The following is a 21619-nucleotide window of genomic DNA, read 5'->3' on the forward strand; positions in this document are numbered from 1 at the left end:
TCCAAACGCTATTGTATGGGGTAGAGGTATGGGGACCAAGTATTCCGGCCAGCACATGGAATGACATTGAGAAAATTCAGAAAAAGTTCTTATGTAGACATATGGAGATAAAAACCACAACACCATACTCAGTGATGTTATTGGAGACTAGACAAAGACCATTGGAAATGCTTGCCTTGCAAAGAATGCATAGATATCTCTTGAGGGTGAAGCTGATGCCTCATAACCGTTTGCCTCACATAGCATGGGAGGTAGGATGTAAGCCGCAAAAGAACCACAAAAGCAAGTTTCTCACCTCTAGCCTTGTTGAGGATATCAGGAAATGGTTCTCTAAATGGAATGTGGGAGCACATGTGGACATGCATGTAGAGGCAGGTACCGAACATGAGCACGAGCTGAATTTTGAACTACAATTACTTGAGGCCCTCCACAGCAAATGGAAGAATGCAACGCACAGGTCCAAGTTTGAATACTATTGCAAGCACATAAACACGAGATACTGGGAAGAGTACAAGACCGGGGAAACCCAAATACATATCAGGACACCCATGTCTTACCGTGCGAGACGGGCCATCACCTTGATGCGGACAAGATCACACATGCTCAAAAGTGAAACGGGAGGATGGCTGAATATTGATGCAAACATGAGGAGATGCACTCAATGCAACTTGAACTCATTGGAAAATGAGGCACATGTAACCTTGAATGTCCAGCATATGCACACATTCGGGTCGACTTTCCCCAACTTATTCAAGGATGTACTACATTTGAGGAGCTTCTCTCAAGAACACATCCCTCTCCAGTATTGCTAGGCATCTATCTTGCCAAAGTGCTAGAACATCACACCACACTCACAAACAAAATCACCACAGAATCATGATACGTCCCCTCCTTCACATGGGAAGGGGGCGTCTCATATATGAGATTTTGGGTCCCATGGGTCATTTTGGCCCCCCGAGGACGTAAATACATCATCATCATCATCATCTCTCGCGTTTCCACTGCTTATTCAGAGAGGGTTTTGGTCCTCTATCTAGGGTCATGAGTTATGAGGATCAGAGATGTCTTGGACTATATCTACTTGAGTTACACAGGTATAGAGACACTTTACTGGGGAGAGCTAGAGAGAGGCAGTCCCAGAGACACATTACAGATTTCTTTTCACTAGATATGGGACAGCCAGAGGAGCAGCCACCACTGCAGAGCTCGTCCCACACTCATTCGACCACTACTGGCACTCTCATCGACCGAGCATTGGAGCTACAGAGATACAGACGACCGCGACTGAGGAGAGGAGCTACACAGCATCGACGGAGACTACAACAGAAGATTCGAGCCATACTCTCTCGACATCCAGAGTGCAGATGAGGATGGATCCTCACCATTTCTTCCATCTTTGTTTCACACACTGTTACATCCAGTTTACCGGGTACCTATTGTATCAGCTGCTACACCCACGTAGTTTTAGATTGTAGTAGTAGTAGTAGTATTTTGTTCCACTTCTAGTTCTTTTCTAGTTCTTTTGTACCCAGACATGGTATTAGATTCACTATTTTGTAACTGATTGGTCTCATAGGTCATTTTGGCCTTTTGAAGACGTTAATATAACATTTCATTTCATTTCATTTCTCACACATGGGTCTCTCACTGTTTGCTGTTTTTAGGGTTTCGAAATTGCATTTTGGCTGTTTTTAGGATTTTGTCACTCTTTTTTTCTGTTTTTTAGGATTTTGTCACCATTTCTTGCTATCTTTTAGGGTTTTGCCACTGTTTTCTGCTATTTTTTAGGATTCAAATCTGTGTTTTGCTGTTTTTTGGATTTCACAAGCGTTTCTTGCTGTTTTTTAGAGTTTCTTGTATTTTTTGTTGTGTTACTCTCTCTCTCTCTCTCTCTCTCTCTCTCTCTCTCTCTCTCTCTCTCACAGCAAGCCGCCCATTTTTGCTTAGTTCACATCGACCAGTTTAGGATCCCATAGTATATATCTTTGTTTTGTATTGTTGTTATTTTGTTACTCTGACTTTGTATCAGATCCACCACCTTGTAACTTTCTGGTCTCATAGGTCACTTTGGCCTTTTGAAGACGTTAATATAACATTTCATTTCTCTCTCCCTCTCCCTCTCTCCCTCTCTCTCTCTCTCTCTCTCAAGTGGGTGGCTCGAAGAAGACAAAATTCAGCCATCCATGATGGAAGAATCGAATACCATGAGAGAAGAAATACTGGTTATCAAGGAAGGTGAGGAGAAGAAGTCATGGGCCGCGGTCATCTCCGCAACACAAAAGAAAGTAGAGGAGTCCGAAAAATGGATTGAGGTTGCCAAGAAAGGGAAAGGTAAGGAAGCTCCTTGTACTCCCACTCTTATTAACATGACCCTCGAAGAGGAATAAAGGAGGATGCAGGCTCTACATGTGAGGATAACCGGCCTCAAGGACATAACAATGTGGAAAAAGAGGTCACAAGCCTCACATCCATGATGGGGGTGGACAAGCCTTCACACATAAAGGCACGGAGAGTGGGCAAGAAGAGTGATGGACAAGGAGAAGCTTCAATAGGGAGAGCTCTCATACTACGCTTCCCCTCCTTGGAAGAGAAGAAGGAATTCTTGAGAAAGAGGCCTACTCTCAAGAAGACAGGTATTTTCCTCGGTGATGCTTTCACTCTCTCAGAGCTTGCGCATATGAGAGAGGTAATGCCATAGATTACAGCGGCAAGGGAGAAGGGAAAGATAGCCTTTTACAGAGATGGTCGGGTGGTGATTGTAGAGCGGCGCTCTACATGATGGTGTGAGACCTATGGGACCACATTGAAGATGGATACTTGGAATTGTAATGGATCTATGAGGTTGGATGTTGGTGCCTTTGAGAACAGTTTCAAAGGCATGGACATTGTTTTCTTCTCAGAGACTCATCACGCCCCTGGACAGCTTCTGCCACATGTGGTGGGATATAGATGGGAGACAGCCCACAGGACAGTTGCGAGATCTGAGCATGGGAGTCGAGGTTCAAGAGTAGCAGCAATGCTATTTTGGGAGGAGTTACAACCACTACTACATATTGTACGGAGAGATGATCATGCTAGATACATGTGGGTGAGGCTGAGAGCTGACACGGGCCAATTTCTATACATTGCCATATGTTACTCCCCCCCCCTGGCCCAATACTTCAGTACATGCTGCATCCAGAGGACACTCGCCTTTCTCTATACTAGATGATGATATATGGGAGTTTTCTAGGGATGGTGATATCATCCTCCTAAGGGGACTTCAATGCCCGAACGGGCAACTCTCAAACAGTCTTCTACGGCACTTCAGATGAGATGCTTAGAGAGATGGATGTCGGTGAGTTGGGGCTTGACAGATGCTCACATGATAGAGAGCAGACGGAGTATGGGAGATACCTCACGGAGATGACGACTACACATGGGTTAGCCATACTTAATGGCTTACAACAATTTCCTAGAGCAGCCAGTTTCACATGCTTTCCACACAAACACGGGGCCAGTACAATGGACTATGTTATGGAACAGCCGAGCTTTATTCCTTGTAAGCAGTGGATCATGCACTTTTGACATTGTCTGTTTCATTTCAGTATAGTACAGCCTAGACATCAAGAGGCAGGTCACATACCCGTTATATATTTACACTAGAGACTGACTCGGTTTATACAGAGGAGATCTATAGCCATCTATGCACAGCTGGTCCTGGCCTCTCAGTGGAGGAGTGCACCACTTTACTAACTGAGACACTACATGGTACAGTATCAAAGGCATACCCACACACTCAGCCGGGTCGGAGGCGATATTCTGGAAGCATGCCCCAGAATAGTTGGTATGATGAGAAGAGTAGAGAGATGAGAGCCCATCTTCAAAGGGATCTTCTTTTAGGAGTCATCGCTTACGGACAATCTCGGATTGCTTCTCGGTGTGCCTTGTGTGACGAAAGAAACGAGCTTTCTTGGCCCAAATGGAGCGAGACTTGTATCAGTTGTTCTTGAGTAGAGACTAAAGAGAAGCATGGTGATTTTTTCATGAGCACTCCCCTCCCCCAGTGATTACTTCTCCTGATGTGTGGTGCCAGTATGCCTCATCATTATATAAGGTTCAGGGACAGGACCCCCTTCCAGATCCTACAGAGCCATGCCCACCTACCAGCACCTTCTTTACCACTGAGATTGTAAAGAGAACCATTGACAAGACGAGGGCCAACAGGGCATATGATCATGATGGTCTAGTAGCAGAGCACTTTACACATGCTAGAGATATGTTGGTAGAGGTTCTTGCAGTGTTGTTCAATCGTGCCATGTGTGGGGTTACTTGAGACTTGGAAGTTGTCTACTATTGTGCCTATCTTCAAAGCAGGTGATCCTACAGAGCATGGGAATTACCACACTATTTTGGTTGGGCACACATTGGCATGGTTGTGTCACATGCACATCTAACCCTATGTGCATGTCGACAAGCTATCTCAGGTCTAGGGTTCAAGTTAGCCTAGGAAGTGTTATGGCACCTTTGTGAGCCTGTGCGTAAGTCTTGCATGTTCAAGCACTTAGATTAGTTGCATATTCTTTGATTGCACACAGCATGATCATTAGCATGACATTCAGTAATCCATAAGCATTTTCCAAGGCATAGAACCCTTTTTGCCAAAGTGCACATTTTTCACTTATTTATGAATAAGTGACTTTTGTTGGAAAAGTAAGTGGGCAAATTGCTAAGGAATTATAAAAGAAACCCAATGGTCACTCAGTAGAAGCAAAAGAAGCAGGGACACAAGGAGGCAGGCACCCAGCAGTCAGGCAACAACTCAACAGGAGCCCTAGCGTTTTTCTCAAGACCCAAATCAGCCTGGCGTTTTCAGTTTTCAGCAGACAACCCAGTGTTTTCAGTTTTCAGCCTTGGCCTCGCGAGAACCCGCTCCCACCCGGTTGCAGATCCTCGCGAGATTCCCCATCTAGTCCCAGATCAGCCTAGCGTTTTCAGAATTCAGTAGATCAGCCAGCATTTTCACCAGATCAGCCATCGTTTTTGCATTTCAGCATTAGTACGACTCAGCGGTTGCAAATCCAAGCCGCAGTGCCACCACAATAGCAAATCCATAGCAAAGCATCTAGCGTTTTCAGTTTTCAGCCTTGACGCTGTCATCATCGACACCATCGTCGTCGACATCGTCATCGTCATCGAAGTCCCTATCTTGACGACGACACCTTCGTCATCGTCATCGCAGATCCCTATCTTTATGACGACACCTTTGTCGCCATTGTCATAGATCCCGGACTTGACGACGACACCATTGTCGTCATCGTCATAGTCTTCATTGTCGTCATCGATATTTTCATCATCCAGTTCATAGCATCTAGACCATTGTACCAGATTTGTGCAATCTATAGCATAGACCTCTGTGGCCATAGAGACGTGGGCCCTTGGAGGAGGGTTTGAGAACCGCTTGGTGTCGTATCTTTCTCTCTCTTTCTCTCTCTCTCTCTCTCTCTCTCTCTTGAAGAGGGGCACAATGAGAGAGATCCAGCGACAGCGGAAGGTCACAGATTTCTTTCAGTCACAGATAGAGGAGTTCGAGAAGCCCCCACAGCATAACCACACCAGAGGTACCAGAGGCATACTGCTTGATCGGGCGATAGAGTTGCGGCGGTCCCGTCAACCATGGATGAGAGGGCCCTCTTGATATCGACGCAGACTGCGATAGAGGATCCAGACCATACTGGCACGACATAGGAGCCGTCCCGGATACTGATGTATATGTATATGATGCCTCGACTGTCAGAGAGCTCCACTGTATCAGCTCACCCTTTGTCTTCCCTTTGTATCAGCTTTCACTCCACCCCTACCCACTATTTTCTTTTTAGTTCTTTGTACTTTTCGTACCCAGACCTGGTATTAGATTCACCACATGTAACCTTTTGGTCTCATAGGTCATTTTGGCCTTTTGAAGACGTTAATATTACATTTCATTTCATTTCATTTCTCTCTCATTCTCAACACTCTCATTCACAGTAGCATTCACTTTGTTTGTGATCGTTGCACTTGCACTCTCTCTCTAAGAACGGAAGGCTCTCCCTTCCGTAAGTAAAAGGAATGCTTGAGCACAGTTCGGAGCACTCATCTTGAGCAATATCAACATTCACTTTCGTTGCACCTTACATTGGTATCAGAGCTTTTGGCAGTGTTCTGTATCACTCAAGGAAAGAACCACAAGAAAGTTTTTGCTTGTTGCGGTCGCACGTAACTCAAGTCCACTTGGGCGTGTCGATTCCTTATTGTGTTTTTGAAGAGTGACAGGTAACCCAAGAAAGAAGGGCTTGTCCAGCCTCTCCTTGTTCCTCTTTTCACTCATTGAGAGCGGACCGTGCACTTAGAGTGCTGGCCAATCGACGTAAGGTGGGAAAAAGCAACTTTGGTGTGAGCGCAAGGTCGCCAAGGCAGGGAGAGTCGAGCTCCGGTAAGAGAAAAGCCTTCTCAAACACCGATTGCAAGCTAAAGAACTCAAGAACCTCAAGAAACCAAGAACCTCAAGGACCTAAGTTCCTCAAGAACTTAAGTACCCAAGATCTCACTGTAGAAGAAGAAGTTTCTACACCAGGAGGATTGTTTCCTGATCCTTCCCCCAACCAGACGAGCGGCATCTTCCAAGAGCAAGCAAAGCTGAGTGCAATTCATTCTCTGTAAAAGCCGCCTCCATGGCCAAAGCATCCTGAGGCAAGACAATTGAATGCACCGTAGATAACAAAAGTTTTCGTGCATGAATAACTGCGGCGGATGCCACGGGGGGAGCGGCAAAAACAATCCTAAAATGGGACACCATGGCCTCTGCAAGCTCATGCTTCGAAGCTGTCCAAGGTCCTAGTCGAAACATAACCCGCTTAATAATTTGCGAGGCCCTCGAATGATGCAAGTGCTTAAAAAACTGATTTCAGGCATATCCCTTGTCCACAAACGCTCGATAACGAGCACGAGTTTGCCATTTATCCAATTTTCGTTTGTCATTATGGAGCAGACACACCCTGGCCTGACAAAGGTCCGTGGATTCAGTTTCCGACAACAAACGTGTGTCAGCTAAGAGTTGGAGCTATTGATACATATGCTTGGCATCCTCAACATCACCACGTGATTGAAACATGTAATGCTTGCCATAGTCCTGAATTACACTTTGCACACGCCCAATAAAGTGAACCCAAGCAACATCAGGATCAAGATGCATTTGAGCAACCAAAGGGGGAATAACCTCATAGATCATCTCACGGAATACCTCGTGAGAAAGGTATGCATTGTTGATATGCAACAGACGCTTCTTGGAAAGAGGCTGATCATAATGTAGTTGCCCAAAGCGTAGCAACAGCACAACAGGTAAAAGCAAAGAACGGTCAATGCTCATTTCGCACACAAACTCGTCAAATTGTTACATGCCAAGGACATACCATCGATCTAATCTTACAGGGTATGCAGAAAAAACATTATGGTGAAATGTACACCCCGATACATCAGGATGCAAGAGAGTCCACAGGTCCAACATCCGTGTACATGCCATAAGATCCGTCCAAGCTTTCAATTCCATGCTTAACATGTGAGATGTCATGTGGTGTTATCAGATGAAGCCGGCGCATTGTTGAAATCATCACAAAGCAACGCATTGGAAAGCTGTAGCGCGGATAATGTGTTGTGCTCTCTACAGTGGGTGGTCCTCAGTCCAATGTGCGTGACAATCTCACTCAAACAGACTGAACAGAAAGGAAGCAATAGACATCAACAGAGCTCACAAAGACACAACAGCAGACCAGAACATATGACTCGACTATCTCAAAGACTGATACAGACTCTGGCGTGGCAGCACACTCAGCTCCAGCCCAAGACTCACAGGTACAATGGGGGTGTCGAGGCTCAGATGTGCCGGGATGGTGAAGACGTGCTCTGTGTATAGACTCACTCTAAACGACTACGTACAAGATAATCCTAATGGCCCAAAACGACTACTCATATGTACAACCATAAAGAGCCACCAACGGCTCATAAATGTCCAGTCAGCTAAGTCTATCTCCAAACTGAGTGGTGGTGGTGACCTGTCCACTAGACCACCGTCGGTACCCTGCCACGTGTCACTCCCCAGCCCAGAGGGTCCGTCCAGTGTAAACCAAACCAACTGTAACTAACTGTCCAACTGTCTGTCTGTCCTGTGAAGTGACACTGTAGCCCTGCTACAGGTTGCCCGCCACAAGACTGGTCACTGTCTCGGTGAGCCAAACACTGAAAAACTGCAAAAAGTAACCATATGTACAATGAAAGGAGTAGCAAGTAGTGCGGTCCTGTCATCCAAGAGAAAGTGTCGTAGGCACTGCCGCACCAGAAGTCTCGACGTCCGAGGGAGCCATCAAATCGATCGTGTAACGCTGCGGCTGTGGACTATATTCTGAACAAACTGGCTCCCTCTGGCTGGAGCAGCCACCTGCTGCACAGCGGATGGAAGCACCTGCCCTGAAGTGTACTCAGGACGCCTAGTGACACAACCATGGCGGTGTGAACCATCAACACCGTCACAGCAAGGAACGCTCTACACCTATGGTACCTGACCTTGAGGCCCCTGCGAAGTATAGTACTGGACTGGGAGCTGTGTGTACGATCCCAAGAATTGTTGAGAGGGACCTACTGATGCTCCTGCATACCCTGCAAGTGTCTGGACCTATGTCCCTGGCTGTGTGTACGATCCCAAGAACTGCTGAGAGAGACCTGTTGCTCCTGCATACCCATAGCCTACAGGAGTCTGGACCTGTGTCCCTGGCCCACTCCATCCGTATACCTGTGTAGACCTATTACCATACAAAAGCGTCTCTTGAAATCCTGATAAGTCTCTTAGGTCGTCAATGATCTTTGACTTAATCTTCAATGCTTGTTGTAATGCGAAAATCGTAGCATCTCTATCTGCGATGGCACTCTCGGCGACTCTCAGAGATCCTTCCATAGTTGCATATGTGGCGGAGTGACGCTGGTGCGTGGCAGCTAGCTGCTCTGTACCTAGTTCTATGGTGGCAATAGCAGCCCGTGAGTCCTGAAGTAACTTCTCAGAAAGCTGAAACAGAGAAGTAGAGTCGGGCATCCCTGAAGATCCCTCAGATGCATGGGATGCTGGAGGACGTGTAAGTGGCACAGCCGGCGAGCTAGGAGGTGGTACAGCTGGTGTGGTAGGTACCTCTGAGATGGTTATTATAGATGGAGAGTGAGATATGTTAACTGGAGTATGAGTGAAGATGGGAGAAGAAGGGAGAGGATCATGTAAGGGCGCAGCGGCCATCCTGTCCTGAGGAGGGGGGAAGTAGAGACTGGTTTTGGTGCTGCTGGCACAGCAGAACTAGGGATAGAAGTAGATGGGGTGTGACTCGGAAGACAGTTAACCTAGTCTACTGGCTCTCTAAAACTCGCAAGGAGAGTAAAGACTGCACTGTATCCTTCGCCACTTTTGCTTTTATCTTCTTTCTCTTGGTAACTGTAGAGTCAGCCTGAATACTTACAGATTTTCTTTTCCCTCTCGAGGTTTCCTGTGGATCTTCATCCACTTCGTCGAGGCTAACATATATATTTATGACCCATGCCAAAAGAGGTGCTGCAAAACATTTGAAGCTTAACTGCACAGATTGCACTTGGGCCCGAAATCTTTTAGCCCTAGACTGTAAAGAGGTAAAAAGAATCTGGTGGAATCCACAGGGTATGGTGTGGATTAAACAGTAGAGGCCGTCGCAGTGGGAGAAGATAGTGGGAAGATCACTTTTTTCTTTATCTTCTTTGGCTTCTCTAGCGAGAAAGTAATACCTGAAGATTGCCAGAATTTGTTTGTTCCTTTCATAGTTTGGGTGATCCGAACTTAGCAGTTCTTGACATGCTTGAATTGTGGCATCCTTGGACAGCTTAGAAAAAGTGCGTGTAGCCGGCTTCACAGATGGAAAGCTAGTCATACCCATGGCATGGCCAAGCCTTGTAGCTGTCAACTTGTGGCCCCTTACTTTGGGAAATTCCTTTAACATTTGATGTATCATCTCCACAGGAACAGTGGTAGGTAGATTGGCATCGGCCTATGGTGTGAGACCCAAAGTTTGCAGCTGAGCATTGGAAAAGACCTCACTCAGAGATGGTCGAGGCTGCTGTAAATAAAAATCCAAAGAGAACGCAGTGCGATTTTTGGATGTTGCAGGCCTCTTGATTATATGACTCATGATTGGTTGTTTCCCTTTCTTTTGAGTTGATTTTGTATGGTCCTCTTGATCACTCGAAGCATCTGACTCGGAGTGTGCTTCTGACTCAAACGACGAGTTTGCTTTGTAGATTTCATCACTGGGGTTGCTGGAAGTTATGTCATCCAAGCCGTGGCTACTGCTTGCTTACATCTCCTCACTTTCTGATTCCTCTGATTCTGTAGCCACAACTTTCTTCTTTCGCAACAATTCTTTTTGCTTGCTATCACCTTCTGCTGTGTGTTTCTTGCTACCTCTTGCCATAGTGAGTACAGTTGGAAGAGTGTTTCAGGTACGAGATCCCGACACTAAAAGGAGGTTGACGTAGAGAGCAGTAGATTCTATAGACACGTCCTATTAGTTGGGGCGATCCATTAGGGGAGAGGCGCAAAGTGGTAGGAGGGAGAGGGTTCAGGCAAGTTAGTACGAGCCAAAGCCAAAGGAAATAAGGGCGAGGGAGGTAGGGGTAGGGGTAAGTGTGGATAGGTGCGAAGGGCAGAGAGGGTAGGGGCGAGGGGGTTGGGTAGGGGTAGGGGTAGGGACGAGGGGGTGAGTATGGGCGAGGGGCGAGGGAGAGGGTAGGGGCGAGGGGGTGGGTAGAGGGTAGAGAGTATGGGCGAGGGTGGGAGGGTAGGGGCGAGGGTAGAGGGTAGGGGCGAGGGAGAGAGTATGGGCGAGGGTGGGTAGGGTAGGGTAGGGCGAGAGGTGAGAGGGTAGGGGCGAGGGTAGAGGGTATGGGCGAGGGGGTGGGTAGAGGGTAGGGACGAGGGTATGGGCGAGGCGAGGGTAGAGGGTAGGGGCGAGGGAGAGAGTATGGCGAGGGGGTGGGTAGAGGGTAGGGGCGAGGGAGAGGTTAGAGGGTAGGGCCGAGAGGTGAGAGGGAGAGTAGGGGCGAGGGGGTGAGAGGGTAGGGGTGGGATTGGTTAAGGGCGAGGTAGAGAGAGGGTAGGGAATCGGACGAGTTTGCAGATACCAGGAAGAGAAGGACGCAGTTGGCAGATACACCGGGAAGAGAAGGAAGAGAAGTTGATGCTTGCAGAGTGGGAGAATTTAATCTGTTGGTATTGAAGCTTAGAGAAAAGAAGGCGATTAGGAGATTAAGGCTCGCAAGCAATTTTTACTCGTAGCCAGTTTTGGAGCACAAAAGTAAAGAAGCTCTAATGGCCCAATCCTTGAGCTAGAATAAGAACTGCACTGCTAATGGGACCAAAGGTTTCAAAGACGGTCCTAAATTCTTATCTGACATAAACTCTGCCATATTCTTCAATTAGACATTAGTGAATTTTGAGCCTCATCAAGTCCTTGATTACATATCGTTCACTTTCTCAATCGCCATCTAAGCAGAGTCCACTTGTTCAAACTGAACAGAGCCACGACCCTTGGAGACTCCCGACTAGAAGCTTAACTGGAAAGACCTTAGTACTTAATGGCAAATAACACTGAGGATAGAAACAATTAGAGAAGGAGTGTTTGGACTGAAGAAGTTCAAGACAATACCCAATTACCAAGACTTGGTGGAGAAAAGATACCTTACGAGGAAAATGCGGAAACTTCTACAGACATAGTAGAAACTGAGACAATAGCAGAACACCCATTCTGGTGGAAAGATAGTGGGGAGGAGAGCAGAAACTGAGACAGTAACAGAACACTTGTTTTGGTGGAAAGATAGTGGGGAGGTGAGAGATGGGATATAGAACCTACAAATGGCAGAATAGTTGCAGACCGTTTACTCAGAGGAGTAATAGCACTTGATTCTGGAGCCATTTACCAGAGGCAATGGAACACCGTCCAAAGTTACTAACTGGACTGCTCCTTGTGGCAAAATTTCATGTACCTTGAATGGCCCTTGCCAGGCTGGAACCAGCTTCTTAGCTTTCTTTAGATACTTAGCTTGATAGAGTAGCACCAGGGAGCCCTGCGTTATTTTCGGCCTTCGGAGATGGCGATCATGCCACGCTTTGCGACGAATCTGCTCAGCTTGGAGAGCATGTGAAGCTAACCTCCTGCTTTCTTCTAACATTGAGAGACGAGAGAAGTTTGTTGAAGCAATCCCAGCTGTGACACGAACACTTCCCACTCTTGCTGAACCTGAGTTGAACTCATATGGTGCAATTGCTTCTAAGCCAAAAGCTAGCTGGAATGGGGTGTAGTTAGTGGTTGCCTTGAAGGAGGTGCGATAAGCCCAAACTGTGCCGAGGATAGCCTGAGCCCAAGATGTTGGATGCAGATGACAAGCTTTTTTGACAAGCGTGATTAGCACTTTGTTAGTGCTTTCAGCTTGCCCATTTGCTCGAGGATAGTAAGAGCAAGATTTGCGATGAAAAATCTTGTAATTCGTGAGGAGAGTGGAGATCAAGTCGTTGACAAAATGACTACCTCGATCATTGGTGACTTCCAGAGGACACCCAAACCTGCAAAAAATATTTTCATACAAAAATTTTGCGACAGTGGCGGCTATACAGTCGATGGTAGCCACCACTTCGGCCCATTTTGTTGCATAATCTGTTGCTACCAAGAGATACTTACGATTGCCTGGTTGAGGAGATGGAGTAATTGGACCAACAAAGTCCAAGCCCCATCTCTCAAAGGGCAACCACGCCATAGATACCTGCAGAGTGCGATTTGATTGCTTGCTAGGCTTGGGCGCACATCGCTGGCAGACATCACACATCATGACATGAGCAATAGCATCTCTAAAATATATAGGGCCACCATAAGCCTGTCAGTAAGATTTTTTGCGCCGTGATGTGACCAGCGTAGTGGCCACCTGTAGGACCACTGTGTGCATCCTCCAGAATGTGGTCTACTTCATGAGAGGAGACGCACCTGCGCACCACACTATCTGGCCCAGATTTATAGAGTTGTCCGCCAATCAAAGAGAACGGTCTAAACTTCAGCAAGAGTCTTCCTTTTTGCAAGGGAGAAGCATTCTCAGGATATAGGCCAGTAGAGAGCAGATGTAACACATCTCCATACCATTCTGGGGTTGTGTCCACCTTAAAAAGATGGCTACTCATATTCCAGGAGTTCGACTTCAAAGTAGTTCTTAGTCCAGGCAAGCGGCACGTCATGGCCGACCATCTCTCTCGCATACACACAGGTGAGCCCAATACTTAGGGTTTATTCAGAAGATAGTGTAGCACATGATAATCCGTGATGATAGTGAAGTGGACCCCTAACAAGTAATGACGAAACTTTTGTAAAGAATACACCATAGCCAAACCTTCCCTTTTTGTGGTGCTGTAGTTGCGCTCTGCTTTGGTGAGCAGGCAACTTGCATAGTGAACAGGGCGATCCAGGTTGTACGCTTTACTAGGCTGAGTCAGCACAGCCCCCACAGCCAGTTGACTGGTATCCGTCTGCACATGAAAAGGAAGAGACCAATCTGGAGCTACTAAAATAGGTGCTTCAGTGAGGCGCTTTTTGAGGTATTCAAATGCTTCAGCCTCAGGTTTTGACCATTTAAAGGGTACTGTAGCACTAGTGAGTCGGGTCAATGGTTGAGCCACCTGTGCATACATCCGTATAAACCTACGATGATATCCTGTGTGGCCTACAAAGCTCTGAACGCCCTACGGATTGATAGGAGGTGGTAACTTCAAGATTGCCACGATCTTCTCTGGGTCTGGTGCTAAACCTTTGGTAGACACCACATGGCCTAGAAGTGTGTCCTCAGTGACCAAAAAGTGACATTTGTTAGGATTGAGTTTTAGCCGTGCCTCTCTGCACCTGAAGAAGACAGCAGAGAGCTGAGCGAGGTGTTTCTCTAGATTTTCCACTAGGGTTGAACATTGAGCACCTGAGAAGGTCGAAAAATCATCCATGAAGATGCGAAGATGATCCGTAAGCAGAGGGCAAAAGATGAGATATACCGCTCGATTGAAAGAAGGTGGAGCGTTTTTCAACCCAAAAGACATTCTAGTGTAGATAAAATACCCCACGGAGTCACAAGAGCCGTTTTCATCTGATCACCTGGATGGATGCCCAACTGATTGTATCCACTAAACCCATCCATGAAACTGTACAAAACATGCCCTGCTACATCTTCGAGCACACGCTCAGTGAAGGTGTTGTAAAACCATCTGGAACAGTTACCTTATTCAGCGCGCGGTAATCTACACACACCCGAATTTTATTGGACTGCTTCTTAGGCGCTATCACCATGGGTGATAACCACTCAGAGTGCTCCACAGGTACAATGATCCCTGCCTCTTGCATTTTTTCGAGCTCTGACTTGACAGCCTCTGCATACTTCGGGTTGAGCTTATAAGCTCAGCCTCTGATAGGCTTAGCCCCTTCAACCAGAGGGATTGTGTGGAGACCCAATTCTGGTGGGATCTCTTCCAAATCCTTGTAGGACCAAGCAAAAACATCCTTAAAAGAGTGAATAAAAGAAACTACCTGGTCAAGTAATGCGGGATGCTCCCATAACCAAGCTACTAGGAGGACGTGTTGAGGGTTGTCAGGGTCGCCCAAGTTGACTTTTTTGACAGGGTTAGGAGGTGTAACTGTGGAGGATACTTCAGAAGTTGAAAAATGAGCTGCCTCTTGGAGTTTCGAGACATCATGTGTTGGCGTTTGATCGATTGGAAACCCTGCATACTCTTCTTGTAACCAACCTGGTGGAAGCTCATCGAAGGGTAAATCTTCAGACACAGACATAACAGGGTGCTTTAGAGTGGACCGGGCATCCGACCTGGGAGATGTTAGAGGAAGGGGGGAATCATTGGCGAGTTCATGCAGAGGAGATCTTTTCCCCCTTCGGTGATGTGTGATAGGTTCCCCGAGGCCGAGGGCTTCCATAGGAGGATCATCTGAATCATGAGAATTTGGGGCTGACCCACTTACTTCTTCGACTGGTCCACTGTCTGCTGTAGGATTACTGTCCAGTGTAGGACTTGTGACATCTGTGTCCGCCTGAGGAGTTGGCAGAGAGAGTGTTACCGGCACATCTGAGTTTTGAATAGAGACCACATAGCATGGCATCGAGGCAGTAGCTTCCAACCACTGCAGCAGGTCTTCGTCAGACCCGTCAGGTGGGATGGGCTGCTCAGGGTCGGGGTTGGACTGTACTGACAATGAGCTGTGATGAACCACTGGATCCATACCTCCTTCGAGCCGAATTGGTTGCATGGGGGAGCCAGGAGTATGTATCCACATGGCGTCGTTGCCCCAATCATGAAGTGCCTTAGTATGCCTCAACCATGGTCTACCAATCAGCAAAGGAAATCCTCCCTCCACCTGAGGAAGACTGACCACCACAAAATCAAAGCTAAATGTGAAGTCTTGTATCATCAGAGACACCTTCTCTACTATGCCCACAGGGTAGACGGTCCTCTGGTCTACCAATGTAAGAGTGAATGGAGCAGGGCGGGTAGGCTGCAGACCTAAGGCCAACATAGTAAATTCTGGCATCAAATTGATCCCAGATCCACCATCCACTATGACGCCTGAGAATTGATGCCCAAGAATAGACACAGTGAGACGAGGACTTTTATAGTCGGTGAGGGGAGCGGCTGGATATGAAATCATGTAGGACTCCAAGGGCTGCACAGGTAGGTGCCCGCCACTAGGCCCTGCACCAGGGTACAGAGACTGGATGATGGAAAGGGTGTCACTTCTAAAATTTGCATCAAGTCTTCTTAAGCTTCTGCAAGTCCTCTACTACTTCGATGAAAGCACCATCAATATCTGATAGAAGCGAGGTAGGTTGGCTCTTGACACTACCTGCTGGTTTGTCAGCTACTACTAGAGTTTGACTCATTTGTGTGACAAGAGATGGAAAGATTGGACTACCAGGGAGGCTGAGGCCAAGAGCAGCTCTCTGTGCCCGTGTGAGCACCCCAGCCGGCTCTTCCACTTGCTTCAACCCTTCTTGAGAGGCAACTACAAGAGTGGAAGGCGGTGCCTGTGGAATGGAGCTTACTGTGATGAGGTTAAGGTTTGGAAATGTAAACTCTTGCTGGTTCTGGCTTGTGCTTGCAGATGTGGACGCTCGTTGTTTTGGGCAATCCTTACTATAGTGATCCTTAGCTTCAAGGCAATGTCGGCAAGGCGGGGACCCTTCTGGTAATGGACATTTGCTCTCATAGTGTCCATACTCCCCGCACCTGTAGCACAAAATTGGCCTATTTGAGGGGCGAGGTGGTCTCTACCCTTGCTGCATGGGACCGGAGGCTGACGTGTAGAAGCTTTGGGGAACTGAAGGAGTACTAGAATGATAAAAGCTGGGAGATGCAAAGAAGTTGAGCATACCTTGCTGCATAGGAGGTGTTGTCAGCAGAGGTGGCAACGGGTTTTGATAGCCATAGGGTGAGACCATGTTCGATGCAGGTGCTAGCCCTTGTTGGAGAGAAGGACCTAGACTTTGTTGTATTTGCCACAATCCCTTGATATAGTAGCAATCCTTGTCTTCGTGCCCAGATTTTTCGCAGAAGTGGAAATAAGCCCGAAGGGGACAGTCCTGTGGAGGATGCCCTGGAGAGCGACACGAGCTACACCATACCATAGCCTTAGTCTCTTGTTGAGACCGAAGCTCTTCTAGCTCTCTTGATTTGATCCAAAGCCTCAAGATGTGGGGGTTTCTCCTGGCGAAGAGAGATATTTTTCTCCTCTTGAAGAGCGCGTTGTAGTTTTAAGGCTTCAAGTTCTCTATGTAAAGAAGTCAATGGATCAGCAGGACTTTCCGAAAACACAGAGGGGGTCTCTATGTGAGGGGAGTTGTTGAACAGCTTCCTAGCCCCCTCTATCCTAGTAGCAGCTGCGATGAACTCCTCCAAAGTGGCGTCGGGTCGGAGACTCTCTCGGAGTTTTTGTTGAGAAGTTTTGGGAAGCGCCTTCTCCACCCACTTCTTCACCATGAATTCACTGGGTTGTTGAGGAAGCTTGGCAACCAGAGACTTGGTCTTAGTCATAAGCTCTGCAAAAGTCTCCTCTGGCTGGAGCACCATGTTGGCTAACTCATCCAACACCTTCTCCTGGTAGACACCGGGCGTGAAAGTTGCACAGAACTGTTGCCTTGAGGCTGCCCAGGTTGCAAAATGGTTCTCTGCAAACTGGCTGTACCATTTGTCTGCTAAGACATCCAAGGTGGATGGAAAGAGTACCAAATAAGCGTCTTCCCTGTTAAGACCACGACCCCTACAAAGAGATACAAACCTCCTTGCATGGTCGTCAGCATCTTCAGAAGAGAGTCCTTTGAATGTAGGAAACTTGATGTTTACCTTAGCCAAAACGCTAGCCAACGGCTCCATGGCTCCATGCTAAGCCTGAGCCTGTTGCTCAGTAGCCTGCTGTAGCAGAATAGGAGAGAGCTTTACTGGAGAAGGTGATCTGGAAGATGTGGAAGCGGATGAAGGAATGGGTGATGTATGTGGAGGTATAGGTGATGAGGTTGATGGACTTCGACTAGGTACCAAAGGTCGTCTTTTGTTATAGTACTTCAGAGGGCTCAGTAGTGCGCTTTGACGCTCGACTAACCGCCTTGTATGTGTCATGCAATGACCACCAATCCAACCAACCTTTGGGCAAGAAAACCTTGAACTGGCTGAAGAGACTGGTCTAGACTCTACTAGACCAGGCAAGTGACTAGACCAGGCTGGACCAGGGACGAGGAGGACTAGACCAGGGTCGAGGAGGTCTAGACCAGGGACGAGGACGGGTTGGACCAGGGCAAGAGAGGACTAGACTAGTTGGAGCAAGCTAGAGGAGAACAGTGCAAAGCAAGGTCGACGAAGCTAGGCAAGGTAAACGAAGCTAGATAGACCTCAGAGTGAGATTTCAGTTGAGATCCCATCGTGGTCGCCAAGATGAGAGCACCTGTAGCCGGGATAATGTGTCGTGCTCTCTACAGTGGGTGGTCCTCAATGCAATGTGCGTGACAATCTCACTCGAACAGATTGAACAGAAAGGAAGAAATAGACATCAACAGAGCTCACAAAGACACAACTGCAGACCAGAAAATATGACTCGACTATCTCAAAGACTGATACAGACTCTGGCGTGGCAGCACACTCAGCTCCAGCCCAGGACTCACAGGTACAATGGGGGGTCAAGGCTCAGATGTGCCGGGATGGTGAAGACGTGCTCTGTGTATAGACTCACTCTAAACGACTACGTACAAGATAATCCTAATGGCCCAAAACGACTACTCATATGCACTACCATAAAGAGCCACCAACGGCTCATAAATGTCCAGTCAGCTACGTCTATCTCAAAACTGAGTGGTGGTGGTGATGTGGCCACGATGTCCACTAGACCACCGTCGGTACCCTGCCACTTGTCACTCCCCAGCCCAGAGGGTCCGTCCAGTGTGAACCAGACTAACTATAACTAATTGTCCAACTGTCTGTCTGTCCTATGAAGTGACACTATAGCCTTGCTACAAAAGCCATGGATAAGAAGATATCTCACGCCACAAAATAGCTCGTTGTCCCATGGTCGTGTGCGCATAAACAACACCAATTTCATAAATCTGACCATTGATCGTACATTGGACCACCATCCAACGACCCGCCGGATCATTATATGCCAGAACTGGCTGCAACTCATGCCTAACCATAATGAGAACACCCGAAAAGCCCAATGAACTAGCATATGCTATCCAGTATCTCGCAAAATACGAGCATTGCCCACCATAATCATGTTGATTATGCTCTTGCAAAACCACAATGTCAGCCTTACATGTATGCACATAGTGCTAGGTTAATCTCCACTTATCAAGGTTACATAACCCATGCGCATTATATGAAATGCATTTTACACAACTATGCATTTAAGAGATATATGTACAAAGGCAAAATAAGGATGGGACTAAGTTGACGTGCCCATAAGCACATCAACATCAACAGCCCGCGATTCAACCACAGTATTCTGCATGCCTGTCTCGGGGGCAACTAAATTTTTAGATTCTTGAAAAGCCCCATGAACCACTGCATCCCTATAAGAGTGCACCACCTTATTCCATGCATCTGTAAGAGTGCGATTATCATTACAAGGGAGGGGTTTTTGTCCTGCAGATTTAACCTTAGGAGGTACATAATTACGAGAAGAAAGCTACGAGCGCATCTTAACAGTCTTCTTGGGGGTCACCCAAGGAGATCCTTCCGCCGAGTCCACATTTTTCCCTTTGTTTTTGAGTGCGATTATCATTACAAGGGAGGGGTTTTTGTCCTGCAGATTTAACCTCGGGAGGTACATAATTACGAGAAGAAAGCTACGAGCGCATCTTAACAGTCTTCTTGGGGGTCACCCAAGGAGATCCTTCCGCCGAGTCCACATTTTTTCCTTTGTTTTTGGTTTCCGAGGAAGAAAGCGACTTTCCTTTATCCAGAGGGTTTGTGGAAGCAGCAGATTTAACCTTGCCTTTCTCCAAAGGTGCGACATTAGGCAGTGTAGAAGCTGCAACAGCGGCAGATCTAGGATTAGGGACTTCTCTCTCATTAGAGACCGCGAGCTGAGGGACAGCTGAAAGAGGGGGTTGCAAAACAGGCTCGGAACATTCGGATTGTATATGTCCAAGTTTCCCACAACGAAAGCATGAATTTGCAAATTTTCCCCATCTAAGCTTGAAAGAGAGTTTCCCAATGAGTGAGTCCCCCGAATTGATAGTAAATCCCTCAGGGGTGGGAACATCCATGTCCCAAAGCACACAAAAGCGATTTGTATTAGCATAGAGTTTGGGAGGACAAATCACCTTTCCCAAACGAGAGGCGAGCATAGGAAGGAAGTGGCGCCAAGTGCATGAAAAATCAAGGATTTCCACCCATACAGAGCACTTAGGACAGATCAGGCTTTGATAGTCCTTGGTAAGTGCCCATGGCAATACATGTGTCATCTGAGTGCCAAAAAACAGGGGAGACAACTCAAGCAACATGTTACGGGCATCAGTATCAGCTAGCAAAACTTCATAAAATCCTCTAGCACCAAAGTAAACGCCTTGAACTGCTTGGCGTCTAAGCAAGAAGTCCACCCACTGACCCACGTCTTGCGCAGTGGGCAGCTTGCCTGGGACACACACATACACACACTTTTTTTTGTAATGTCATTTTGAATTACCAATGGGAAACCTCGAGACGAGGAAAACCCATGAAAAATACTACAAACGGGAAATCAGAAACAATCAAAGCAGAGCTCGTGATGGCCAACAGGAATCTCATCCAAGTCATAGGCCACTCGGAGAGACTGTAGAAGAGATGTCTTGAAGAAGAAAACGTAGTCCACTTGCATCTGCTGAAACATGAGGGAATTACGTGCTCTCCACACCGTCCAAAGCGCCCAGAATCTGGCCCAGCCAAAAGAGTATGCGTACGGCCGAATCAACGGTGGAAGTACTCCAAAGATCCAGAAATATCTACCAAAATGCATGCCAGGAAAACGCGTGCAAAAAGCCGTAGAGATGCGGTCCACAAATTGTAACGTATGAGAACGAGACACACACACACACACACACACACACACACACACACACATGCACGCACCACGAATGCTACTCTCGCTAATCCACCCAAACCCTAGCATAAAGCTCCTCTCTCAGTTTTTAATTTCTATATGAGTAGTTATTTTGGGAAAGTGCTGAAGTAAAGAACTAATAAGAAAACAACTAGCGGTGACCATGCTTTCATCTTGCTCTTATGCTCTAAAGGAAACTGTCATTAGTTAGTCTCGGCACCAAGTATGTTTTAGTAAGTATTGGAATCTTATCTAAATACTAGCTAATACCTTGCACTACATGTGCCAGGCACAACACTAGCCACTAAACATGAAGAATTATATCCAACTTGCTCCTATTGAGGACCACCTAGGGGGCCAGCTGTCTTTCCACCTCTTTATTGCATACCCCTCCTTCCTATGCCTAGTGTTCTCTCAGCCTTGCCACTCCATAAGTGAGTTTCCACCATGCTTGTAGCCGCAGAAGCTTCAAAGTCTTTGGTATGGGACTGCACATTTAGCACTGGGTGGAATGACAGAAACTTTTCATTGGACATACGATATAGGTGATTTCTTGTCCTATACTCCAAAGAAACAAAGCATACAACAAGTAAAGGAAAACCTTTCTAAATCTCAACACAAATATACCTGTAGACACGGAGGCACTCTTCCGTATAACCTGAAAAAATCATACGTTTTGCAACTTCATGCAGGTAAAAAAAGCTTGCAGGCGAAATTAGGTTTGGCAGTGTGATAATTTTGGTTTTTGTATCGCACTCTTCTTCTGGCTTGGCTTCCAAATTTGCACAAGAAATCGAAACTATCTTTTGTATTTCAGCAGAACTCTCAGAAATTTGAGACAGCAACTTCAAGAGTTGAGAAGGATCCACAATGTTGCTGAAACAAAGGGACCACATCAAATATTTACATTTAAGAGCCTAAAAATCAAGTCTGCAATTCATGCA

The 21619-nt window shown here is 46.9% G+C and overlaps 1 protein-coding gene across 4 annotated transcripts in view; it reads right to left on the minus strand.

The window, feature by feature from the left end:
- LOC147464332 (exocyst complex component EXO70A1-like) overlaps positions 1-21619 on the minus strand; it is a 101378-nt gene that overhangs the window by 18122 nt on the left and 61637 nt on the right. For all 4 annotated transcript variants that reach the window (XR_015188342.1, XM_086514145.1, XM_086514154.1 and 1 more), the window contains one exon: positions 21303-21551. Coding sequence is in view for 3 of the 4 variants with exons in the window: in XM_086514145.1 (XP_086370271.1) it covers positions 21303-21551 (249 nt within the window). In the remaining variant the exon portion in view is untranslated. The remainder of the gene's footprint in view (positions 1-21302; positions 21552-21619) is intronic.

This window comes from Adiantum capillus-veneris, chromosome 1, assembly GCF_014529385.1.
Source record: "Adiantum capillus-veneris isolate H3 chromosome 1, ASM1452938v2, whole genome shotgun sequence".
NCBI classification, from domain to species: Eukaryota; Viridiplantae; Streptophyta; class Polypodiopsida; order Polypodiales; family Pteridaceae; genus Adiantum; species Adiantum capillus-veneris.